This window comes from Colletotrichum abscissum (genome assembly GCF_030869225.1).
Source record: "Colletotrichum abscissum strain IMI 504890 chromosome Unknown Scaffold_20.1, whole genome shotgun sequence".
NCBI lineage: Eukaryota > Fungi > Ascomycota > Sordariomycetes > Glomerellales > Glomerellaceae > Colletotrichum > Colletotrichum abscissum.
The window spans coordinates 218,659-229,899 of NW_026850099.1; the positions used below are offsets into that span (position 1 = coordinate 218,659).

The 11,241-nt window shown below is 53.4% G+C and overlaps 6 protein-coding genes across 6 annotated transcripts; 2 read left to right on the forward strand and 4 right to left on the reverse strand.

Annotated features, from left to right (window-relative positions):
* Positions 1 to 519: 519 nt before the first annotated feature.
* CABS01_08681 (glycolipid 2-alpha-mannosyltransferase) lies at positions 520 to 2,011 on the forward strand (the record flags this gene model as incomplete). The annotated part of the gene is made up of 5 exons (XM_060542039.1): positions 520 to 664; positions 729 to 989; positions 1,044 to 1,662; positions 1,724 to 1,861; positions 1,954 to 2,011. The coding sequence occupies 5 exons, from the start codon at positions 520 to 522 to the stop codon at positions 2,009 to 2,011; spliced, it is 1,221 nt and encodes a 406-aa protein (XP_060400929.1).
* A 130-nt stretch (positions 2,012 to 2,141) lies between these two features.
* Positions 2,142 to 3,340, reverse strand: CABS01_08682 (WD domain-containing protein; the record flags this gene model as incomplete). Its single annotated transcript, XM_060542040.1, has 2 exons — positions 2,142 to 3,196; positions 3,295 to 3,340. 2 exons carry the CDS (start codon positions 3,338 to 3,340, stop codon positions 2,142 to 2,144), a joined length of 1,101 nt encoding a protein of 366 aa, XP_060400930.1.
* A 601-nt stretch (positions 3,341 to 3,941) lies between these two features.
* On the reverse strand, positions 3,942 to 5,580 carry CABS01_08683 (uncharacterized protein; the record flags this gene model as incomplete). The annotated part of the gene is made up of 4 exons (XM_060542041.1): positions 3,942 to 4,187; positions 4,240 to 5,213; positions 5,270 to 5,302; positions 5,349 to 5,580. 4 exons carry the CDS (start codon positions 5,578 to 5,580, stop codon positions 3,942 to 3,944), a joined length of 1,485 nt encoding a protein of 494 aa, XP_060400931.1.
* A 1,312-nt stretch (positions 5,581 to 6,892) lies between these two features.
* CABS01_08684 (HemK family methyltransferase) lies at positions 6,893 to 8,023 on the reverse strand (the record flags this gene model as incomplete). Its single annotated transcript, XM_060542042.1, has 2 exons — positions 6,893 to 7,948; positions 8,009 to 8,023. 2 exons carry the CDS (start codon positions 8,021 to 8,023, stop codon positions 6,893 to 6,895), a joined length of 1,071 nt encoding a protein of 356 aa, XP_060400932.1.
* A 747-nt stretch (positions 8,024 to 8,770) lies between these two features.
* Positions 8,771 to 9,091, forward strand: CABS01_08685 (uncharacterized protein; the record flags this gene model as incomplete). The annotated part of the gene is made up of 1 exon (XM_060542043.1): positions 8,771 to 9,091. One exon carries the CDS (start codon positions 8,771 to 8,773, stop codon positions 9,089 to 9,091), a length of 321 nt encoding a protein of 106 aa, XP_060400933.1.
* A 600-nt stretch (positions 9,092 to 9,691) lies between these two features.
* Positions 9,692 to 11,107, reverse strand: CABS01_08686 (uncharacterized protein; the record flags this gene model as incomplete). Its single annotated transcript, XM_060542044.1, has 1 exon — positions 9,692 to 11,107. One exon carries the CDS (start codon positions 11,105 to 11,107, stop codon positions 9,692 to 9,694), a length of 1,416 nt encoding a protein of 471 aa, XP_060400934.1.
* Positions 11,108 to 11,241: the final 134 nt, after the last annotated feature.

Here is an 11,241-nt window from a genome sequence, read left to right on the forward strand (position 1 = left end):
TGCTTGTCGCAAGTACACGCGACAGCCATCTGGTGCGCAGGTGGTGTTAGGATGCCGGCCGAATAGAGGGGCGCGCGGGGGTACTGATCCTCCCTTATCGCTCATTACAGGGGTGCGACAGCTGGACAAAGCGCCCATAGGTCCTTGGTTCTCCCAATGCAAGACGCTAATTGGCAAATTTCACGGGGTGACATCAGCCTCAAGCATCCAACGACCTGGGACAACTGCCATCAACGCCCCCTTTTCCGATTTTTTACGCGTCACTCTTCAATCTGGCCTAGTGGTCAACAAATCTCCCTTCCACACCACCGAACGGCCCTCAAAAACCGACGGCACGAGCCGCGACCGAGAAATCTCCCACCACTCGATCGACTTCGACGACCTGGCTTTTCCGCTAGCCGTTGACTATTTGCGCAAAAGTCGAACCTGACATCGCTCGACGGCTCGACTTGTCGAGATACCTCCGCCTTCCCACATCATTCCCACGACTGCTAGCTTGCTTCCAATCCATCTGCCAAAATGGCGGTCGCCCGCCCAGTTCGAGCTCTGGCGTTAGCCGCCGTGATGCTTTGGTGCTTCTTCCTTTACCAGATCTTTGGCCCCGAAAGGCCGATAAGCCAGAAGCCAGTGCGCTACGAGAATGGACGGGACCCCAACTTGGATCGTGAGTTGCGCCTGCAATTACTACAGTCATCGCATAGATCGCTGACGACAATATCCGTGCACAGCTACCGGTGAACCTCAAGGAGTTCTGACATATGTCTCCGACAAATATGCCCCCGGCATCGAAGACTCCGCTCGCATCAATGCCACATTGTTGGCGCTGGTCAGAAACGAGGAATTAGATGGAATGATTCAGTCAATGGTCGATCTCGAGAGAACCTGGAACCATAAGTTCAACTACCCATGGACGTTCTTCAATGAGGTTCCCTTCAGCGATGAGTTCAAGAGAAGGACTCAGGCGGCCACCAAGGCTGAGTGCAGATACGGTAAGCTTTTGCGACGATTCCTTACGCAATTCTCGCGCTAATCAAACTTGTTAGAACTCATCCCTAAAGAGCACTGGGAGATGCCCTCTTGGATCAACAAAGACCTGTACGAAGAGTCCGTCAAGATCCTCAAGGAAAACGACATTCAGTACGCCGATAAGGTTTCGTACCACTCCATGTGCCGCTGGAACAGTGGCATGTTTTATAGGCACCCTGCCTTGCAGCACACCAAGTACTACTGGCGTGTCGAGCCTAAGGTCCATTTCTTTTGCGACGTTGACTACGATGTCTTCCGCTACATGCAGGACAACAACAAGACATATGGTTTCACCGTCAACCTGTACGACGCGCCCAAGTCCATCCCAACGTTGTGGCCCGAGACTAGAAAGTTCCTCGCGCAGCACCCCGAATACCTCCATGAGAACAACGCCATGGACTGGCTCACCGACAAGGCTGGTCGTCCCGAGAACAACGTTGATGCGAATGGCTACTCTACCTGTCACTTCTGGAGCAACTTTGAGATTGCCGACATTGACTTCTGGAGGAGCCAAGCGTATGAGGACTACTTCCAGCATCTGGACCGCGCTGGGGGTTTCTTCTACGAAAGATGGGGCGATGCTCCTGTCCACAGCATTGCTTTGGGCCTTTTCGAGGACAAGTCCAAGATTCACTGGTACGTTTTGCCAAGCCTCACGAAGCTCCATACGGAAGATCAGTCAACTAACATGCACCAGGTTCCGTGACATCGGATACCAGCACATTCCCTTCTTCAACTGCCCCAACTCGAACAAGTGCAAGGGCTGCGTAACAGGCCGCTTCACTGATGGCGAGGCCTGGCTGCACAAGGACGACTGCCGCCCGAACTGGTTCAAGTATGTCGGCATGGACTAATCAACCGAAGTGGTTTCAAAGCACGATTGCTGTTCTATGTAATTTTTGGTTGGCACCGATTGGGGATTTCCAGGGAAGCATCTGGGTACATTGGTGTTGGGCGTCTGCGGAACATCCACTTGTGTGTGTAGAGTACCACGGGGTCAGAGACGGACATGACTCTGTATGATTTGGAACATTTTGTTAGATACGTGAACGTCCGGAATGACGATACCTCATCACTGTTGCGATTATATCATAGCGATGCATCATATATGACTTCTAGAGTGAACCAAAGACAGTAGCTATCCCTGACGTGCCACCGACGCAGAACTGATCTCCCCATCCATCGGCCCTCCAGGCCATGCAGCTGATGACGTTGCTCCTCTCCTTCTCCTTGCCATCTTTACCTAGCATTCTCTTCTTGGGCTCGAAGCCCTCTGGGCACGGCACCCGGACCGTTGCAACCAGCTTGCCCGTCAAGAGGTCCCACGCCCATATCTTGCCGTCACCGTTCAAACCCGAAGGTCCCGTGCCGGCTGTAAGCTCATCGCCTGCAATGACATATTTTTCCTTGCTACCGAGGACGGCCTGCACGCGCAACTCCTCATTTCTCCATCCGTCATCGGCGTACGTCTTCAGGCACGTCCCGCTCTCCCGGTCCATCAGCCGGATTTTGCTGTCCAACGATCCGACCAACATGGCTTTGCCGTCCCGCGTGAGCTTGAGACTCGTCACGCTCGCCCCAATGACATCCGTCACGCAACGCCCCATCCGGACATCGTAGCTCCTCACCCTCCCGTCAACGCTGCCCGCAGTGACCTCCGCGTCCCTCACCGCGAGCGCCGTGATGGCGTCCTTGGCCTCGTCCAAGACCTGGATGGGCTTTGCCGAGTTGGATTTGGCGTCCCATACGCGCACGCTCGTGTCGAAGCCCCCGGAAATGACGAGTGAGTCCCCGTCGCCGGCGAACGAGACGCAGTTGACGCGCGCCGTGTGACCGTGCGCGTTGCCGCCGAAGCGGCGGATCGTCTTGGCTGTGGCGACGTCCCAGAGGAAGGCGGCGCGGTCGCCGCCGACGGAGGCGAACCGCTCGTTGTCAGAGGAGACGGAGAGGTCGAGGACCTCGTAGCCGTGGGCTGTGTAGGTCTGAATGAGGCGGGCTTCGGGGACGGCGGGCTTGGTGGTTCCCGGCGTCTTGCTGCTGTTGATGGCTGAGCCGTAGCGCTGGGGCTGGTTGTGAGATGCCGGGTTGTAGAGCCTGATGTTGCGGTCCGCTGAACCGGTGAGGATGTATGTTCCTGGCGATGCTGAATATGAGACAGCATGAACGGGTCCTACTTGAAGTCAGCCTCTGATCCTTGTAAATTGCCGAGGAAGTCGACTCTTGTCTTTTCTTGGCCTATGAGTTTAATGGCCAAACGACGCAACTCACCATTCGAGCCCAGCAAGTGAGCGATCGGTCTGTCAGGAAACGACATCTTGAAAGGTCGGCAATGTGCCCATCACCGTGTATATCTGACCAGAAGACTACAATTTTTCATTTCTCGACGAAATACAAATTTCAAATTACGATGCGTCCATGTTTGCTCTCTCTTGCTATAGATGATCTTGCAGTGCCAGTGAATAAGTGTTTGTCTGGGTGGATCGCTTTATTGCATATTCGGTACCCACAGAGACAGCTTCGAATGATTCTCACATCGCGAGCACTCACAGTCTTATCACTGACAGCTAAGAAATGCTGGCGAAGACTTGGAATATCACATAACAGCAGATTCCGTTGAAGGCAAGGTCTTTTGGTCCACGGCTGGTCCTGAATTCGGCATCGCGCCGGTTGGCGTAAGGATAGGCTTCAAGAACGACGCTGAGTCTCGTCTTTGTATCAATGGCCGGTTGGCCCAATGGCAAGGCGTCTGACTACGACTAAATGTGTTATCAGGAGATTCTGGGTTCGACCCCCAGGCTGGTCAATTTCTTTTGCATTTTGGCTGCCATGAAGCAGCCACATCTTATTTTTTGTCTTCTTATCATCATCGTCATGGTTGGCTCATCTTCATCCTAAGCAAGATGCTTTTTGCACTGTCATGCTCTACGACAAAGCAAGAAGCGCGCAATCGACGTCCGCCGTGATACCCTCGTCAAATCCTCTGCCACATGCATGGTGCCCTTGATGTTTTGGCCACTCATTGAGGACGAAGAAGACTGTGATGCAGGACGCAACTTGAGCTCTTCCAGTGCCTTTGCTAGCCGTTGGATAGCTATGGGCATAAATTCCCTTTTGTCGGTGTAGACCAATCTGAAACAGCCCGGAACCGTGGATAGGGAGAGCTATGTGAATGTCAATCATCTCATTACAGTTTAGTCGACATGAAAGACCTACTTCTCCAGGACTGAGAAAGACACCTGCTTCATGCAAAAGATATCGACAGAGTCTCATCTCGCGGCTTGCGTCGCGTTCAGCCGAATTCTCACCGTGATCCAACCAAGCCGTCAGCTTGATGAAGATGAACACCCCACTGTTGGCCGGCACGAATGGAATTCCGCTCTCCTTCAAGAACTGCGTGGTCAACCTATACTGCGCCTCGAGTCGTTCACGGTAGATCTTAAGATATCTACCGACGGCTTCCTCGTCAAGCAAGAAGTGCGTGAAGAATGCAGTCGAGAAAGTCGAGACCCATGTAAACAGCACTAACCTCCTCAGAGAACGCCAGAGGAGCTCGTTCCGCGTCACGAGGAATCCGAGCCGCAGACCGCCGCAGCCAAAGTCTTTGCTTGCGCCGTACATGCAGTGGATGTTCTCAGCGAGCACACCGCGAGGTGGATCATCCTGTATGCTTAGCACGGAGGTGAATGGGGGAAGCGCCTGTCCATCTGCGTCCGTTGTGCCGGCAAAGGTCGACATGGCGTAGATCTCGTCGGATAGAAGGTGCATGTTCTTTTGTCCGCAGAATCTCGCAATCTCGACAAGGGAAGTGCTTGGGTAGGTCCGGCCGCAGGGGTTGCTCGGGTTACAGAGGAGGAGGGCCTTGGGGACAATACCGTCTGCCAGAGCTGCGATGTAGGCTCTGGACATTGCTTCAATGAGCAAAGGGGCAGACTTCTCGTCAAACTGGCTCTCAATGGGCTCGGGGTTGACCTTGATTAGGCTGACGCCTGCTCTGGCGCACAGATCGTGGGGAAACATTATGTAAGTTGGAGTGATGACCATGATGCCCTCGCCTGGATCGCACATTCCGAATGCCATCATGTCTATGAGTGAGGTCACGCCGTTGGTCACCAGTATGTCAACGGATGTGACTGACCGCGCAGGACCGAAATAGCGATTCACAAAGCTACTCATTGCATCGGCTAGCTCTATCGACCTATTATTAGCAAATAGTATAAAGGCTTGGAATATACTTAATACTCACCTTTCGGTCCCATAACATCACCGTATCGAGTTGCTGTAAGATCATGTCAGTTCAAACTCTCGACCAGACTACAAGCTACTCATGCCTTTCACAAAATCGTAAGCCTTGGAAAATCGGTCCATCTCTTCTGCCAGAACATCGCCCATCAAACCATTGATGGCACCGGAGAGGTCAATGACTCCATCAGGGCACGTAGCTGGGTCGTACTGCGGGAGTTTACTGGCTTCATTTTCCAAGTCGATGAAGCCTCCGGACTCCAAATTTGCCAAGGCTCGCGAGGATGGCTTGACAACGTGCTTTCCGGATGCCATGTTTTGGGAAACACTCAATTATTGATGTGAGTGCGATCCGGAGTCGAAGCCTATACCCCGCCCGAAGCTGATGTCGGATAAGATACGGTGCCTCCGATCTGATTCGGCGTGATGAGATAGCCGAAATCTTGATCCTGGCACTCTACCTTGATTCGTCTCCATAGTCGAAGAGTCTCCTCGCCCGTGAAATGGTGTGCCCATGTATCAGATTGTCACGAGAAACTCACGTTGATACAGCAATCATGTGAAGCTGAACATCGAGATCAATCCGATCATCCTGGAAGAGGTTCATTTTCCAGGCTGCAGTTCTCCCACGCCTTCACTTTTTACTATCAATCCAAGTCGCAAGGAACCTCAGACGCCGTCAATCATGACAGGAGCTGATCTACGTTTCTAGCATTCCACTCATCACATCTGGACCCTTTCCCGCTGCCGTTCCGGCCTCATTCCAAAAGAACCACGGCATGGCGCAGTCTCTTGGTGTGGCTTGCAAGGGAAGACCCCTTTCATTTAATTCTCTAGCTTCCACGCGCAATTTGAATTCTCAGGAACAACCCGGATCGTTGGGTCCGAAGGGTGCCGACGGCTGCACACGCGCAACCGACCGTTGATGATCAAGCTCATGGCTGGAATGTTTCTTTACGCCATCTGGACCCCGCTTGTCTGATCTCAATGACTTGAGGCGCACAGGGTCCAGCTGAATCGTGGGCAGCAAAGACACGATGTCTCTGTGTAATCAGACTGGAAACACCACTGATTCCTCGCGGGAAATGACTTCATCGCCGTTGCTTCCCTTGTTTCATGACACAGGTTCAGGTGCCTCGTCTCCTTCAATAAAGCTGTCAGTTGTGAACCGCAAAGACGGGAGTGAGCCAGCTGAGGCACGCATGTAGAAGCGCCCCGAGGAGAGGTCCAGCGGTTACAGACGTTGGGCCCGCTGAGCGACTGCTAAAGATTAGGGGGTCTCAGGCGCTAAACCGGCAGAAACCCCACCCTCAATCGCCAAACGATCCTTAGATCGTCACCAGACCTAAGTTCCCATCAATAACCACTGGCCCAGATCGTCTAGTTGGTTAGGATGATACGTTGTGGTTCTTCTATACAGCGATCCGTGTTGACGGCGGTTCGAATCCGCCTCTGGGCAGTAACCTTTTGCTTTTGCCACACATCATCCTTATGAAGTCGAAAATGGTGATTTTGACTACTCTGTGCCGTATTATTTGTTCTCTTGCAATATGGGAAGCGCCTGACATATTCTGATGTGGGATGGTATTTCAAATGCGTATATATCCAAGCTTTTTGAAACTCAGTCTCATAGACGAATCAGGACTGATCGAACATTCCCGCTGCCCTTGACAGTAATCATCTCCCCATCGACATGGAATGAACTCACTTCATCTTCTTCGGGCGACAAGTCTGGCCAGTCCCTCCAGAGCTCGCACAGAGCATGCTTCGTAAAGTCATTGCGTCTGACGAGCTTGACAACCCTAAGAGCCTGTTCCTCATCTCCCACCTCGAATAGTAAGACTCGCGTCCGTAGCCGACTTCCAATGTCGAGCAATCTGGCGTAAAAGACGTCGGCATGATCACACCCCTCATACGTAGGCACCATCTCCCCCGGCACGAGCGCGAGCTTCGGCTCGTACTTTCGCACAGAGTAGCCCATCTGGCCCTGACCATAGGTCCAAATCTTGCGTGATATGTACGGCGGGTTTGATATCAGTACATCGCATCGTTGAAGCGACTGCATATCAGCCTCCTGGAAGACGTCTGCTTTTCGGAAAGTCACCTCCTTGTCGGGAGACGGCGGTATTAGTGAATTTGTAGCCATGTTGCGCCGCAAATTTTCTCGCGAGAGATTGACAGCGATGGGCGAGACATCGACGCCCGCGACGCTGAGCTTCTTGGCCCATCGTGTAAGACGCTCGTACAGCGCGAGCGCGATACACCCAGTGCCCGTACAAAAGTCCACGACCCGCAGCTCTCTGTTCTCGAAACCAGGCAGCTGGCCAAGCGTGACCATGTCGGCCAGATGGATCGCGTACGCCTCCGTCTCGGCGCGCGGGGCGAGCACGCCGGGCCGGCACTTGATGTCGAGTGCTCCGAAGGGCTGGGAGCCGAGGACGTACTGCAGGGGCACGCCGCGGCCGCGTTTTGCGCAGAGGCGTGCGACGCGGGCTTCTTGCTCATCTTGGCTGGGCAGAAGCGCTCTTGATGACGGCTGCCTACCGCTGCTTGCGACGTGCGACCTGATCCAGCGAAGCTCGGTCACCGCGGAGGGTACATCGCGGCACGCCGGCAGGAGGACGGCGGCATGGGGTGAGATGGCGTGGGCGCGGCGGAAGAGGCAGGGCGGTAGGCGAGGCATCTACCGCGGTGCGCGCACGCTTACTTTCTGTGTGTTTCTTCTCTCCGGCCGCTGACTCACTGCATTGCGCGTCATGAGGGGAAAGGATGACTAGATGGCGTGAGGAAATTCGTGGATGGGATGAAGTTTGTGTGAGGAAGACGAAAGGGTAAACCAGGTGTGAGGTGAAAGTTTTGGGGGAGCTTGGGAGCTTGGAGCTTGGGCCACACCGAGCCGCATACACCGCGGGAGGTCGAGCTTAGTGAAGCCATCGTCGGTGCATTGGAGGCCTGGATAGTGGAAGAAACAATGGTCTTTCTGGTGAAATATGTTAAGAGTTCCAAGCTTCCAGGGGTACTTAGTATGTACGGGTAACCAGTGTCTTATTTCACTCTTGTCGGTGGGCGGAATGAACAGAACCCGACTGTCTCCCGTGCCTGACTTGAATTAACACGGCTCTCAACCATGATGGTTCTAAATTCTGCAGTCGCACGGGATTCCTAGATTGCCTCACACTCCCCATCGGTTCCGTCAAGGTTGTAGAATCATATCATCAGGGTTCACTAATGGCTATCTTGGCCTCCAAACTAGACACAGCTTCCACTTCCTCTGAAGACTCTTCCTGTCGGCATACTTCAGGAAAGCACCTAGTTTTCCACAATCCATCCTATTTTCCTCCTCCAATCCAATAACTTCTCCATCAAACTCTTGCTATCAAGTCACCAAACCACACATCGCCGGATCAAATCACACCATACCTCAGCTCCAAACAAACAATCACTCAACTCTCAGAAAAAACGAAATAAGCAAAAACCCAACTCACAACCAAACCCCTCCGACAAAATGCACATAAGACTCCACCACTTCGTCCTCCTCCTCGCAGCCCTTCTCTGCCTCGTCGACCACGCCGACGCAAACCGCTCCTACTACACCTGGTACCGCAGAAGGTGCTGCAACCAACCGGAGCGGAAACTGTGCAGAGAGGCCCTCGTCCGCTGGAGGTATTGCAACGACGCTGCCCGCAGGGGCGGCCTTCCGCCGGGCCCGTGCATCTGGACCCAGCAGTGGTGGGAAAGGGCTCACCATGCCTGCAGGCCCGGTATCGAGGGCCCTACGGACTGGGTTGATCCCGATAAGCCTGTTCTCCCCCAGGTCGAATATTAGAAGTGAAAACATCGATCTTTTCTTGTTTTAGGGGGGGGGGGGGGGGGGGGAATGTCCAAGAATACGACGATGGAATCAATCGTGTCACTCTATTCGGTTCCGTCATAATGGGGATTCGAAAATGGGGGGTTTCCTCGACCGAGCGAGTTGGAAGGATGTTGGTATCGCTTAGGGGCTAGAGACATCGCCTCGTAGTACCCAAAGTCAAGGGATGGAGGCATCCCAAGATGCTCTTGTTAGGTGCGGTATTTCGACTCTCAGTCTCCGTCGTGATGTATGGAGCTCCTGTACTTAGCCTATTAGCGCGGTTCGGTCAGTTTTCATCTAAGTTGTTAGCCCAAGGGAGTTGAGTGATGTCATGTGACACGAACATTACAGAGACATCGATAATATTGAAGCATCAGGGCGACCCAAAAGGTAATAAATCATAAAGGCTTTCTTTTTGTTCCGAAATAACGAGTGGGTAATCGCGACTAAATCTCAAATTCGTACAATACTGTTACAATGTCTCAAACCCCTGAAAGGTGATTGAGATATCATCCCATCCGTAAAACTCCCCAAATCCGAATGGGCGAAATAAGTAACGTCGAAGAAGAACCTTCACACCTCCGTAACCGTGATATTCATGACGTTGTTCTTGTAATCCTTGATAAAACTCTCGTAGCGCGGATAAACCTCCTCATCGTCGACCCGAAGCCGGTCTTTTTGACCCTCGTTCCCTTCCTCCTTTTCTTCTTCTTCGTCGCCGACTTCTTGCTCCTCCTTCTCGATGGCGTCGATATCCTCCTCTTCCTCTACCTTAGTCTCATCTCCTTCCTCATCGCCGTCCGAATAGTCATCCCAGAAATTCCCATCCTCAAAGTAGTAATCCGCCCACTCGCCGTAGACCTCCGGCTCAGGTTGCTGTTGTTGCTGCTGTCCCCCCTCGGAATCCTCTTCCGGCCGCGCTTCTGGTAGCCACGACTGGAATCTTGATATCGGGGCCCCTGTATTGAGGATCGTATCTTTGGAAGAGCGCCATGAGTACTTCCGCGGCACCGGCTCAGGGCTTATGTTCATCTGGTGAACAATGTGATCTGAAGGCGGAGGCGTCATCGGTTCGGATGTCGCCCGTAGACGAGGGTCCGTGAACGGTGTAGCAGGCCGATCTTTCACTGGCGTCAGAAGGGGAGGCGAGTATGAGCCAACAGACTCGTCCCCGACGACAGTGGGTGACAGCGCCTCGGAGGATGAGCGGACAGTAACTCGCTGAGGGCATGGCGAGTCCATGTCTCTCGACGAGAAGAGGGACTCGATGCTGTCATCGGACCAGCGAGATGTATTGGCTTTTGGCGTGTGAAAGCTTAGCCTTGATTGACTGCGGGGCACAGTCGGCGGTGGAGAGAGGAGGGCAACACCGACGGCCACTGTAAGACCGCATCGGGGCTTTTCTTCGACGTCCCCTGCGTCACTAACACTGGGTGTGCTGGTGTGGTATGATCGCCGTGATGCCATCGTCGACTTGGTCGAGCTTCTGCCCACTTCCACAACCTTGGCCGGGCCGGAGGAATTTGTTCTCGCGAGACGAGCTTCCTCCAAGTGCACACTTTCGACCCTCACGCTCCGCAGATACCTACGGTCCTCGGCCTCCTGCTCGTCCGGGTACGGCCACATCTTGAGGCCCGTCTTGACGCCTCCCCTCTTGTGTTCTTCTTGTCTCTGCAAAGACATAAGGAATGCCATGCACTGTTCGTCATTCGGGATGGCCCGTTTTGATATCGGTCGTTCCGGCCTGTCAGGCGTATGTATAATTCGAAATGACGAGTCCTCGTCGAGAAGCTTTGGCGGTAGCGTTCTGGGTGATTTGGGTGATAGAGGGAATCTCGGCGATTTGGGTGAAAGTGGAAACCTTGGCGACTTTGGGGATTTGGGTGACTTTGGTGATTTAGGAGACGTCATGAGGTTCTTTATCTTGAGGCCTTTCAGGTACGGCGACAATTGCGTGGTCCAAGTCGATTTCCTTCCATGATCATTCATGTTGACTGTTTGAGGGATTGTCCATGAGGAAGGCAATGCCGGCGGGGTTGGGTGTTTAATGTCCATGGCTTCAAAAGAGGCTTCCATGAAAACCACTCCTCTTGACAGACATCCGAGGTAGGGGAAGAAAAACC